Source organism: Nilaparvata lugens, chromosome 10 (assembly GCF_014356525.2).
Source record: "Nilaparvata lugens isolate BPH chromosome 10, ASM1435652v1, whole genome shotgun sequence".
NCBI lineage: Eukaryota > Metazoa > Arthropoda > Insecta > Hemiptera > Delphacidae > Nilaparvata > Nilaparvata lugens.
Window position 1 is genome coordinate 32,191,933 of NC_052513.1, and position 14,756 is coordinate 32,206,688.

Here is a 14,756-nt window from a genome sequence, read left to right on the forward strand (position 1 = left end):
ACACACACACATACACACACACACACACACACACACACACACACACAGACCAACACCCAAAAATCATGTTTTTGGACTCAGGGGACCTTGAAACGTATAGAAAACTTGAAATTGGGGTACCTTAATTTTTTTTGGAAAGCAATACTTTCCTTACCTATGGTAGTAGAGCAAGGAAAGTAAAAATCATGTTTTTGGACTCAGGGGGCCTTGAAACGTATAGAAAACTTGAAATTGGGGTAGCTTAATTTTTTTTGGAAAGCAATACTTTCCTTACCTATGGTAGTAGGGCAAGGAAAGTAAAAATCAGACTATAGAATCAGTCATCAAAAAACAGCTGACAAGTGATTACACAGATGTGTGGAGAAGCCAGTCTATTGCTGTATTTCCATAAGGTCTATAGTTTCAATCAGGTACTTGTGGATGAGAATACTGCGTGAGGTATACTGTAATACACGCAGTATTCTCATCCACAAGTACATTATTGAAACTATACTAATACAGGTACTTTGTGGATGAGAATACTGCGTGATGAGAATATGATGTAGGTTTATTGTGTATTCTCATCCACAAGTACCTGATTGAAACTATAGACCTTATGGAAATACAACAATAGACTGGCTTCTCCAGAATAATAAATAGCTATAATAACATATATAATTTAGAACTAAATACTCTGGTTGAATAATAAAAATATTATTTTAAATCTTCTATAATAATACAGTATTGTACATGGAGAAAGAGCGAGAGCGAGTTTTGAACGTTCCTGCTTTCTAGTGGCGAATGTAATAACTACTACAGATCAGAACGATTGAATACAGTTCTCTTCAAAATGAGCATGGTATCTTCAGTTTCCTGTTATTTTTACCTAGCGCAACCGAAAATTTTAGATAAATGTGAGCTATTTTCAAACAAATTATACTAAAATTTCCGAACATAAATATCAAGAACTATTATCATTTCTCTCTGATACCAATAGACTATTTTCGCTAACCTCCAGCCTGTTTCTAATTTTGAACGGCTGCGCTTTACCCGCTCTTGTTACTCATGAACAGGTCTACCACTATATGACGAATTTTGTTGTGTTATGAAATTTCGAATAATAACTATAGAATTTGTTCAAGAATATCGAAATTTGTAGAGAAAAAAAACTATTTCTGTTAATATGACTTCACTCGAGTCAGTTTTTGTGAGATTTAGTTCCAAAGAGGAAGATCAATAGAACCATAAATTTTTTGAATCAAACTTTTACAAATTGAATACTCCAATTACACTAATTTATTATTTTGAATGGAATTTTCTAATTTTAGTAACAAAATAAAAAGATCTACAAAAGCAGATTATTTTATGTTTGCCATATTGCTTTACTTTCAGTCCTGCTTTCAGATCAGACGCTTGGAATTGGCAATCGCTCATACGCGTTTGGTTGTCTGTGATCTTCTGTGCTTGTGATATTTTGTGACGTATAAGTTTAATGATAAGTGAAATGGTTTGTAAACAAATTTCAAATTCTTCTATTTCATTCAATGTTTCAAAAATAAACTACTAATTAATTTCTGTGGGACGTTCAAGAAATGACGAGTCATGATGATGATGGGTGATCAGTTCCGAAAAGTCGAACAATATTCACCAAAATCATCTCCAAGGGGAGCTCGGTCTCCTGTCGTTTCTCGTCAAGATTCTACTGGAACTCTCAAAACGACGATTTCATTAGGGAAGAATCCTTCCATCGTCCACAGTGGACCTTTCTATTTGATGAAAGAGCCACCGGGTAAGAAAAACTTTCATCATTTCCAGAATTATTAGTGATACCTAACTATAAAACTAACCTAATAGCTGGATGAGGTCTTAAGCATGATACTCTAAAAAATGTTGTTTTGATAAATTCAAACATTTAAATAATGTTATCATCAAATTAAACTAGTTTAATGGTTGGGCTAAATCAAATCCTTGATCTAGTATCATTCTAATAGATTTAGTACCCTATAATAAAATGTCTGGAACAGACTTCTTGTTACCATAACAAGAAGTGAGGAATGTTTGTCGAACACCATAATCTTTTTATCAGTTCTGAATATGAAATGCTGCTAATCAACACTTTTTAAATTTAGGAGATAGTACTGTATCTATTTTACATACGGTACTATATGTTTGGATTCAAATAAGCCAGAGGAGAGGATTCAAGGTAAACTAAAGAGACAGAGGTTATCTGGCCAAGAATTTAGCAGTAGGCTAAATGTTTGCCAAGTTATAAAAATTTATTTTTTGAGCTTTTTGTTAGATACAAATAGAATTTGTGACTCCAGTATTTGGCTACAACCAACTTGAGAGGAGCTACTTTACTTCAGTGTAGCCTAAATAAGTTTTTAGATCACAACCCAAGTACCTAACATGAGCTTCCTGATCACTTCATTATCAAATCTTGTTAATCTTGGTACCTACCTAGAAGTTTATTTGACTAGGTTGATAATTAGTCAAAGTATGACTATGAAAATTTGTATTTTGCTTATGATGCAATCCATCCAGGACTAGGAATGCCTTGTCACTGATCTAAAAATTGGAAATTATGTATGAAACTATTGACTCTATTAAATACCTCGGTACAAGATTAGGTTTTATTAATTTTTGAAATGCACAATATTTTGACAGGTATAGTCTAATTTAGTTAAGCTACAGTACTTTGCAATTTGAAATATGCTTGTGAGTTTATATTTTTATAATTTACAGGTGAAAGTGAGTTAACTGGGGCTGTGAATTTGATGACCTATCATGGTCTAGAGCACACATACAGTAAATTCAGTGGCAAAAAAGTCAAAGAACAACTTTCTTCATTCCTTCCAAATCTTCCAGGTAGCATTGACACACCTGGACATCAAGATAACAGGTAAAGTTTTGAAATCAGGCTTAAAATTTGTTTAAAAAACAGTCTTGTCATTATTATTTGTAGCCTACTTGAATGTTGGATCTCGTCGTCATTGACTAAGGCTACAACTATACAAGCGGAATAGACGCGCCCTATTAGAGGCAATGTATTCTGAGTCTATTCCGTTTGTATAGAGTTGGAGTATAAGGGCTTAAATATAGTGGAGCGGCGAAGGTTAGGTTAGGTACTGCTCCGCTATGTTCTGACCTGATTAAATACGTTCATATTATTTTTATCACTAAATCTTGAAGCTACCTTCGTCCCTTCACTAAGGCAGTATAAGGAGATCGAAATTAAAATATTGGCTCATCAACCAATTCAGTTAATAAACATATTATATTAATTTATAGAAATTGGTCAATTTCTGTTAATATCATTGTACTAGGCTAAAAGTTGTTTAAATCTTTTTTACCCTGTCAAGGTTTTAATTCTTCTATTGATCAACTCTTATGATTTTTTTGCAACTAGCAGGTACCCCGCGCTCCGCAAGGGTTTAGTAAAAAACTAGGCAAACTTAAGAGTCTTGACGTGATGATATCTTGGAGGATTGAAAATAGACCTATAACCATCCTTGGTGAATTAAGAGTCTATTATGCAAAATTTCAAGTTGATCAGTCCGGTAGTTGAGACGTGATGATGCGTCTCATTCGTGAATTTCCTATCCCGTGTGTGTCTATGCCAATTCATTCCTGCATTATAGATTATTATCATTACTCAAGCTACCATTTTGGGTCTGGTTTTTAGGTTTCTAATTAAATCTTATGGAACATTAAACCTATAGATTTAAGAGCCCAAGCCATAGCTTTCACAATTTTAATGAATTTCAATTTTTTAATTCTGCTTTATCAATGGTACAACAGTATTGAAAAATTCTGCTAATATTCATCATCATTGTTGAAATTTCCGAGAAGATGATTGTTTCTTTGTAACCACTGTCTCTGCAATAACTCCAATTTTTACTAACTAAAAACAGACAAGATTTGAAAAAAATCATGCCATAGAGTTCACTTATGCCAACAGATTTTCTCATCTGAATAATATTTTCAGTCTCGGTTTCTTAGTGAAATTGTGTGGATTCCACCAAAATACTTTCTCTCCGTCTACATACTTCTTGAATATTTGTAACATATATGAATAAAGAACTCTAATCTAATCTAATGTGTAATCTCTAATGGAACTATTGATCATATTCATCATTATCTAATTTCAATAAAATGTGTTGTGTAAAATGATGGAATGTATTTTACTTTTGCAGCTCATTGCGGTCAGTTATTGAAAAACCTCCTGTTGGGGGCAAGGAACTTCTTCCATTAACCAGTGTACAATTGGCTGGCTTCAGATTACACCCCGGACCAGTAAGTCTATATTATAAATATATTACAAATACGTGTCTGCTCACATCCTACCAAAACTTGTTCAATTCAAAATCAGTCCACTGATTTTTCAGTTCTACATCAGTAATAACCTACATCCAAATATTATATGATTTGGTTGATGTCATAATTTATGCCATAACTAATATTATTTACGCTTTAACTGCCCCAACAGAGTTGGAATCGAACTGGTTTTGGTCTGCTGTGATCAGACGGTACACTCGAAATTGACTTACTCAAACGTCTGTAACTTAGAATAGAATCACATTTTATTGATAATTGTTACTAGGTTATCACCTTTTGTAACATTGAGTTTACAAACCATTTTTGATTTACAAATTAAAATATAAAAAAATAGATACCAAGCAGCCAAAATAGCTGAAATTTTATTGAGTAGGCTAGCCATACTTTCCAACAGTGTATATTGTATAATAAACTGCCTCAAACAACCAGGAATCTGCCTCCAAACAAATTTAAGAAAGTTGTATACAGTTATCTGAAAAATAATGCCTTTTACTCACTTGAGGAATACCTGAATACCTGAATTGAATGTAATATAGATATGCTTTATCAGGTATGATTTTCTGTTCAATTGTGTGTAGCCTACTTTTAAAATGTAGATATTATGACTTGCCTAATTCTATAAATGTAGCCTGATGGTTAGTAAAACGAATCTTGAACTTGAATTTAGCTACTAAAATGTGACCAAAAAGATACACTATATCTATAATTCACGAGACTTGTCATCTTCACGGTGAGGTCGGAAACTTTCCAAACTCCCCTCGTATAAATGATGAATTTTAACTTGTCTATGTCTATCGTTAAGCAATTGCAGTCATTTACTTTGCACCTCAGGATTCCAACAAATCCTGTGGTGCTCTGACCAGCGCCAGAGTTGGCTGGGTGGTTTGCCAGTGCTGGCCTTAAGCCCAGTCCAGACGCTAAAGTTTAGCTTCATTCTTTTGCTCAAGCAAAAGTCGGAGCATGTAAGTCGTTGCGTCTGGACGGTAAAACGGATGGGTCTTCAAGCTCAAGTCGTCAAACTTGAAATGTATCGGCCGGGAATCTTTTTCCATCAAAATACTTTCTCTCCGTCTACATACTTCTTGAATATTTGTAACACTATAGAATAAAGAACTCTAATCTAATCTAATGTGTAATCTCTAATGGAACTATTGATCATATTCATCATTATCTAATTTCAATAAAATGTGTTGTGTAAAATAATGGAATGTATTTTACTTTTGCAGCTCTTTGCGGTCAGTTATTGAAAAACCTCCTGTTGGGGGCAAGGAACTTCTTCCATTAACCAGTGTACAATTGGCTGGCTTCAGATTACACCCCGACCAGTAAGTCTATATTATAAATATATTACAAATACGTGTCTGCTCACATCCTACCAAAACTTGTTCAATTCAAAATCAGTCCACTGATTTTTCAGTTCTACATCAGTAATAACCTACATCCAAATATTATATGATTTGGTTGATGTAATAATTTATGCCATAACTCATATTATTCACGCTTCAAGTGCTACAACAGAGTTGGAATCGAACTGGTTTTGGTCTGCTGTGATCAGACGGTACACTCGAAATTGACTTACTCAAACGTCTGTAACTTAGAATAGAATCACATTTTATTGATAATTGTTACTAGGTTATCACCTTTTGTAACATTGAGTTTACAAACCATTTTTGATTTACAAATTAAAATATAAAAAAATAGATACCAAGCAGCCAAAATAGCTGAAATTTTATTGAGTAGGCTAGCCATACTTTCCAACAGTGTATATTGTATAATAAACTGCCTCAACAACCAGGAATCTGCCTCCAAACAAATTTAAGAAAGTTGTATACAGTTATCTGAAAAATAATGCCTTTCACTCACTTGAGGAATACCTGAATACCTGAATTGAATGTAATATAGATATGCTTTATCAGGTATGATTTTCTGTTCAATTGTGTGGATTCCACCAAAATACTTTCTCTCTGTCTACATACTTTAATATTTATAACATATATGAATAAAGAACTCTAATCTAATCTAATGTGTAATCTCTAATGGATCTATTGATCATATTCATCATTATCTAATTTCAATAAAATGTGTTGTGTAAAATGATGGAATGTATTTTACTTTTGCAGCTCATTGCGGTCAGTTATTGAAAAACCTCCTGTTGGGGGCAAGGAACTTCTTCCATTAACCAGTGTACAATTGGCTGGCTTCAGATTACACCCCGGACCAGTAAGTCTATATTATAATATTAAAGCTTATTCAACAAATACGTGTCTGCTCACATCCTACCAAAACTTGTTTAATTCAAAATCAGTCCACTGATTTTTCAGTTCTACATCAGTAATACATCCAAATATTATATGATTTGGTTGATGTCATAATTTATGCCATAACTAATATTATTTACGCTTTAACTGCCCCAACAGAGTTGGAATCGAACTGGTTTTGGTCTGCTGTGATCAGACGGTACACTCGAAATTGACTTACTCAAACGTCTGTAACTTAGAATAGAATCACATTTTATTGATAATTGTTACTAGGTTATCACCTTTTGTAACATTGTGTTTACAAACCATTTTTGATTTACAAATTAAAATATAAAAAAATAGATACCAAGCAGCCAAAATAGCTGAAATTTTATTGAGTAGGCTAGCCATACTTTCCAACAGTGTATATTGTATAATAAACTGCCTCAAACAACCAGAAATCTGCCTCCAAACAAATTTAAGAAAGTTGTATACAGTTATCTGAAAAATAATGCCTTTCACTCACTTGAGGAATACCTGAATACCTGAATTGAATGTAATATAGATATGCTTTATCAGGTATGATTTTCTGTTCAATTGTGTGTAGCCTACTTTTAAAATGTAGATATTATGACTTGCCTAATTCTATAAATGTAGCCTGATGGTTAGTAAAACGAATCTTGAATTTGAATTTAGCTACTAAAATGTGACCAAAAAGATACACTATATCTATAATTCACGAGACTTGTCATCTTCACGGTGAGGTCGGAAACTTTCCAAACTCCCCTCGTATAAATGATGAATTTTAACTTGTCTATGTCTATCGTTAAGCAATTGCAGTCATTTACTTTGCACCTCAGGATTCCAACAAATCCTGTGGTGCTCTGACCAGCGCCAGAGTTGGCTGGGTGGTTTGCCAGTGCTGGCCTTAAGCCCGTACCGGTCCAGACGCTAAACATAAATTATCAAGAACTGAACTTGTGAGCACAAAAATAGGAAAACGGACGACATAAGACGGATGCGTGTGGACCCAATTTTACATCAGTCTTTTGCTTGAACCAAACGATCCGTCTTTTGCTTGAGCAAAAGACTGATGGTAAACTTGAGCGTCTGGACCCGGCTTTAATTTGCATTTGTTGGTCATCGCTCCGATTTTTGTCGAGTGAAAGCCAGCCCAGCGAAGGCCAGCGCTGGCAAACCACTCATCCACACTACTCAACCATTGCATGCTCTGTTCCCTGTTTTGTCATCTACCCTGCTGATTTTTCTGAGCAATTGAATTTCTATAGGCCTAAGTTAGTTGTGATGAATTCTTATTGAGTTACTTTGTTTTATTGTGTTCATTTTAGTTGATAGTTTCAATTTGTGTAATGGATAAATGTCGCTGGCTACCGCTGGCCAGTCACATTGCAGTGTGAATGGCAAGACCAACGCGGCCAAGCTTACCAGGCAGGCTGGGGCCAACGTGTGGGCTCTAGTCATTGGTCATAATTTTCATATTTTTTCACAACTTATTATCTTACTTACTTACTCATTGGCGCTACAGCTCATTCAGAGCCTTGACCTCCTTCAGAAAGCCTCTCCATTCGTCTCTATCAGCAGCCTTACGTCTCCATCCCCTGACACCCAGCTTACTAATGTCGTCCTCCTTATTATCTGCATTTCATAAAAAGGACAAAACTGTATTTTCCTTCTCTGCTTTTCTAAATTTTTTAATCTCAATTTTTGTTGTTGCAGTTATCAGAACAATACCGCTATGTTAACCAGGCACTACTTTTCAATCTTCCAATTTCTTGTGTGGTATAATTTTAAAATTTTTCCATAATTTATAATCAGGATTAAAAAAAAGATGATGCTGTATATAACAATTGTACAAAACAATGCTGTATTTATACTTTTGCGTCCTCTGTTTTTCTAACTTTTTTAATCTCAATTTTTGATGTTGCAGTTATCAGAACAATACCGCTATGTTAACCAGGCACTACTTTTCAATCTTCCAATTTCTTGTGTGGTATAATTTTTAAATTTTTCCAAAATTTATTATCAGGATTAAAAAAAAGATAATGCTGTATAAAACAATGCTGTATTTATACTTTTGCCTTCTCTGTTTTTCTACTTTTTTAATCTCAATTTTTGATGTTGCAGTTATCAGAACTATACCGCTTTGTTAACCAGGCACTACTTTTCAATCTTCCAATTTATTGTTTTGTATATTTTTTAAATTTCTTGGAAATGAATTATCAGGATTAAAAAAAAGACAATGCTGCATTCATACTTTTTGTCTTCTCTGCTTTTCTAACTTTATAATCTCAATTTCTGTTGTTGCAGTTATCAGAACAATACCTCTATGTCTACCAAGCATCACTTTTCAATCTTTCAATTTATTGTTTTTGTTGCAGTTACCAGAACAATACCGCTATGTGAGCCAAGCGCCGGCGGTGAAGAAACACAAGAACAAACACAAAAATAAGCACAAACACAAGGGCGATGGGCTGGGCGGGGCCGGTGGAGGGGTGGGGGGAGAGGTGATGGGAGCCAGCGACAGTGTCGGCGACACCCACGAGAAGAAGCACAAAAAGCAGAAGCGACACGACGAGGAGAAGGAGAGGAAGAAGCGGAAGAAGGAGAAGAAGCGCAAAAAGCAGAAACATAGTCCTGAGAACGCCAGCGGTGGCTCGCTCACGCCCAATCAGCATTCTAATGGATAGCGGTCGCGGTTTCGGTGAGTTTACAGATTTTTTTGAAGAATGAATGATTACTTGTGTGGACTTGAGGTCAGTTTTCGTACGTACCTTAAAGTTGAATGCAAAAGTCAAACATTTGTTCAACATCTTCTTGATTCAAGAATACATGAAGATTCAAGTTTTAAATCGACAAAACTGAAAACTTGAAGATGGGTTTACATTCGTATAGTGGATTCAAGTTTCTGTTTATGTAGTTCATCAATGTAAACCCTACTTTATTGCTAATATTATTTAGGGCCGGTTTCCGAGCCCGGGATTCAGCTAAGTTCTAGACTTTAAACAGCTGGAGTCAGAAAATTGGTTTTCCAAAACGGGGCGTAGTCGCAGCTTTTATAACAGTAGTTGTAGTTTTTATTTTCTCATTTCTATAATTGGAAACGTTTTTCCTTGACGAAATTAGCCATTCCTTAACAATTAAAAATAGCTGAAACTTTACACTATTTTCTCTTTATTTATTTTGTGTTCAATTTTCTAGTTTTTCGAAATTTAATTCAAACGTGACTATGACAATGACTGCGACTACGCCCCGTTTTGGAAAACCAATTTTCTGACTCCAGCTGTTTAAAGTCTAGGACTTAGCTAAAGGCCCTAAATGTCATTGAGAGTAGGCCTATATTACGGGACGCGTATTATTATATAAGGTCCATTCACGACTTGAATGATACATTGAGGCGAGGTGGAACTTACGTCAGGGACTCTCCACCAATAAAAGCTATACGAATATTATTATAACGGGACGCGGTCGGTTTACAAGGCAAGTATGATGTTAGCAGTCCAGGCAAGGTCTATAGAAAGAGGTCTGAACACCAGTGTGAATCGATTCACTTAATAATGTAGACATATAATATTCAATTAATTATTAACATAATATTCAATTTCAATTATGAAAATGTATTATTCAGTTACTGTAAAATATATTTTCTTGACGAATAAAATATAATTAGTCATTTTAAACAAGAAAGAACATTTAATCAGATATACCAGTATTAGTTATTTATTTATTTATTCGTGGACAGAATCACAAATCATATAAATATGATTAGGAAGAACAACAGGCTTGGCCCAAATCTATTCTTATCCTCTATAGAAGGCAGTGGCAAGACAGAAAATTGGCAACGCTGTTTCCTATCTTTCTCAACTACCATTATAACGTGAACCTCTCTATAGTTACTCTTGAATATCTTGTCCAATTTATTATAATGTGTTACATTCATAGTTTAAACCAACAGCTGACAACCTCCGATAAATCTGAGATTATGCTATCCTAAATTTAGCATTGCATGCTTCGTGAATTGTAGTCGCGTTCCAAGGGCTTCACTTTCAGTTTACCGCGGTACTGAATTTGTAGGGATATTGTCTGTCCTTAAAATTGAAAGCAATAGAAGTTATCAAGTACCCTTTTATTTTATTACAACACAATTAGGGCCGGTTTCCAAGCTTGGGATTCAGCTAAGTCATAGACTTTGAACAGCTGGAGTTAGAAAATTGGTTTTCCAAAACGGGGCGTAGTCGCAGTCAGCCATAGTCACGTTTGAATTAAATTTCGAAAAACTAGAAAATTGAACACAAAATAAAATAAAGTGTAAAGTTTCAGCTATTTTGAATTATTTAGGAATGTCTAATTTCGTCGAGGAAAAACGTTTCCAATTATAGAAATGAGAAAATAAAAACTGCGACTACTGTTATAAAAGCTGCGACTACGCCCCGTTTTGAAAAGCCAATTTCTGACTCCAGCTGTTTAAAGTCTAGGACTTAGCTAAATGCCGAGCTCGGAAACCGACCATTAGTGTTCAACTCCTCAACAGCCATTTTCAAGTGTAATTTTCATTTGATTTACAAGTGTATTTACCATTTCCAAGTATAACTAGCTGACCCGGCGAACTTCTTTCGGCCAAATAGTTTCATCTCATGACAAACTTCAGCTGGATGCACACATGAGGAGGCGCGATGCATTTTGCATCCAGGTGCTTCTTGCTTATTAGTTTGAATGGAAGAACTCAATCGGGCATGGCGTGGAATGGTGATGAGGCAATCTCCATAAGATCAACACTTTGTATCACCAAGCCGCCTCCTCAGGTGTGCTTAGTCTTAGCTTAATCTGATGTACTATATTTTTTGAAATTATCCAACAGTCAGTATTTACATTCATATCTCAATATCCGGACTTCCTATGTGCTCAGTTAGTTGTGCAGCAGTTTGTATTTTTAGATATAGTTGAATGCAGCTTGCTGGGAAATTGAATGGTATATCTCCTTGCTGCTGATTTTCCCGTGCATATTCCAAAGCCGTCCGTGTCCACACTGAACAAATGCTCGACAAACATGTTTGTTGAAACAGTTTGGGCAAATTTTATTATGTTTGACAAACATTGTTTGCCCGTGGCCAGTTTGGACGCGTCACCAAACAAAATATTTGTAAGTGGGAAGAGCAGGTTTTATGTTTAACAGCTGTCAACACTGAAAATGTTTGGAAAACAGTAATTTTTTGTTTGACAAACAATGATTTTCCAAACTTTTTAAAATGTTTGTCCCTGAGCTCCTCAACATTGTTTGCCGAACATGTATGTCGAACATCTGTTCAGTGTGGACACGGCTTGAAGTTACAGCATTTTGACCCAAATTTGGACGTCGGAATTATTATTAGAATTAAAATTTTGTGAATCAGTAGAAAGAGAATAGAAGAACAGATCTACCGACGGCTGTTGGATGACGCAATGATTATAACAGCTGATTGTTATTTGTGTGTGGCCAGCTCCCAAATCTTCTCCCATAAGGATTACATGTAAACTTTGAAGGACCGTAGATAAGAGTCCTGAAGTCGGATCATAAATTTGATAAGCCATAAACCTGCTCCTGAACATAACAAACACAACTAAAAAAATCATCAAATTCGGTGCACACATAAAAAGTTATTGAATGTCTAAATTTGAGGCTCGATTTTTATTTATATAGATTTACATTCGCATTATTCGATTTACACTTTAAAATGGCTCCTGAAGAGTTGAAACTAGTTGTGTTGTAATAAAATGAGACGCTACTTGTTAACTTTTATTGTATTTCAATAATTTCAGTAGCCTTAAAAAGAAAAGTGAGTATTGTGGTTATAAGTACAGTATATAGGTGGGAAACAGTTGAGTAGAACCAACCTTCTCTACCTGACTCTTTTCCACCTATTTGCTTGTCTCGTTTTGTGTGCCGCTAAAATGTAACGGATTGATTTCAACTCGGAAAACGTCGAGATCCTTTCAAATGGTTGAGAAAGGGAAATACCTTTTTGGATGAAAAAAATGAGGAAAGGTGAAAATTATGCATACTATGATACCAAATGTATTTTCTGCATTATAAAATTTCATCCTGAATGTAGCCTATTGACTGTTATTTATTACAGTTTTATTTTTTCATTCCATTGCTTATCGAATCAAATCTTTGGATCTCCTATCAAATTTTCTTACTCATAATTAGAATGTTCAATAATTTAGCCTACCTGAAACATTCCTACTCTTGAAATGAACATTTTTCTTTACAACTCCATGTTATATAAACTTATATTCGAGGGCTATCCAGAAAGTATTTTTTTTTCTGAAGGGACGGATTCAAGGATCCAAAGGTTCAAAGAACCCCACAAGTCAATCAAAGCTTATTGTGTTCCCAAGTAGTATGTTAGTTAGGCAAACTAATACCTGTGTCCTTTACAACAACCAGGAGTTTTCACTATGCTAACATCCCATTCATCACCTGGTTGCTTGTCGTAATCCAGTGTGATATGTTTGGCAGTCTCTTCAGACTGATTAGTCCTCGTGACCTACGTGAGTTCCACTCCTGGTCTTCTTTGAATGTCCTTCCGCTGAGGAAGGGGTGGCCAAGTTGCCTCTAGGGCGCCTGGCCACCCTTGACTCAACCTCTTGACCCACATTTATGCCTGGAGTTTCACCCATCTCTGGTCTCTTGGGTTTTTCTTTTTGCCCCTCCGAAACTCTGCAGGGTCAAAAGCCTCACCTCTCCCAAGAAGTTTTGCCTGAATGGCCGCCCTTCTTTGAGCAGTGGTGAGTTTAGGCCTCTCCACCCACAAACTCGTGACCTACGTGAGTTCCACTCCTGGCTTTTTTGTAGGTCCTTCCGCTGAATGAGGGGTCGTCAAATTGCCTCTAGGGCACCTGGCCACCCTCGACTCAGCCTCTTGACCCACGTTATTTGTGCCTGGAGTTTCACCCATCTCTGTTCTCTTGGATTTTTCTTTTTGCCCCTCCGAAACTGCCCTGATGGGGCAAGGCAAGGCAATTTCTGGAGTTGCCTTGAGGTCCCTTTTAGTCGCCTCCTCGACAAGCAGGGATACTATGGGTGAATTCTGGTTTGCAACACATACTTGAGTACGATGTTCGGCTCAAAGCTCCCCCAACCCACAGGGGGCTATCCAAAAAGTAACAAACGTTTTGAAATAAAATAAAAATATTTAATGAGACAATTATTGTAATATATACATTATAAAGAGCAAAAAATACTATTTTTATACATAGTCACCAACCAGATTGAGGCACTTATCATAGCAGTGGACGAGCTTTGAAATTACTTCATCAGCAACATTGTCTCATTAAATCTTTTTATTGTACTTCAAAACTTTTTTTTTACTTCCTCAATAGTCTTGTTAAACTTATTTATCATCATTCATGTTAAAATAAAAATGTTGTCTCATGTGATATGTTAAGTTGAGCATGCGCTATCAATGATATTTTATCAACAGTTTCTAATGACAGTTGTTCTCTTCCAGAAACTGAAACCAAACCCCTGTGAATACCGCAGCGGAAACGTGAAAGCAGTACAGTGACGGGAGCCTCGAGTGATACACAGTTAGATTGTGCTTTTCGAAAAAAGACTGTTCTAGTTCAATTGAAGATAAACGAACGTTGAGAAACGATGATAGGTAATGAATTGCGATGAAAAGACAGTTCACGGTGAATTAATCCAAATGGTTAATCTAGGTGAATAATTTATATAATTGTAAATATAAGAGAAATATCGTATTATATTATTAAATCGTTTTATGTTATGTAGTTGGTATTTATTTGTGATAGAAGTATAGGCCTACCTACCAGTTACTAACCTTTACTTGTAACAACTAATTTTATGCTAATTGCATACTAATATCTTGAATTTGCATACTGATTGTACTGTATTCATTTGGTGATACAAGTATACCTATCTAGTGATTATAGAAAAAAAGTATTGTATTAAAATTCCGTTGAATGTTTTGAACTATTTGAATCTTCCGAAGTACTTGAATGTAGGCCTATTGAATTACTCCTACGTTGTCTCTGGTTAGATTCTCATAGTTTATCACCGATATTAGGCTACTTGTGGATATCGTGTATAATCGGTTTGTTTTTGGAAAAACGTCTCAAAAAATAATTTATTGAGGTACTGAATGTTTTTTGTTGTATTTGTGTATCATCTACACTACATGA

General features: G+C 35.4%; 1 protein-coding gene across 1 annotated transcript; it reads left to right on the plus strand.

Annotated features, from left to right (window-relative positions):
• The first annotated feature begins 1,385 nt into the window (after positions 1-1,385).
• LOC111049068 (mediator of RNA polymerase II transcription subunit 19) lies at positions 1,386-14,345 on the plus strand. The gene is made up of 5 exons (XM_022335071.2): positions 1,386-1,768; positions 2,725-2,881; positions 4,176-4,275; positions 8,954-9,276; positions 14,063-14,345. Exons 1-4 carry the CDS (start codon positions 1,582-1,584, stop codon positions 9,260-9,262), a joined length of 753 nt encoding a protein of 250 aa, XP_022190763.1. The 5' UTR covers positions 1,386-1,581; the 3' UTR covers positions 9,263-9,276; positions 14,063-14,345.
• Positions 14,346-14,756: the final 411 nt, after the last annotated feature.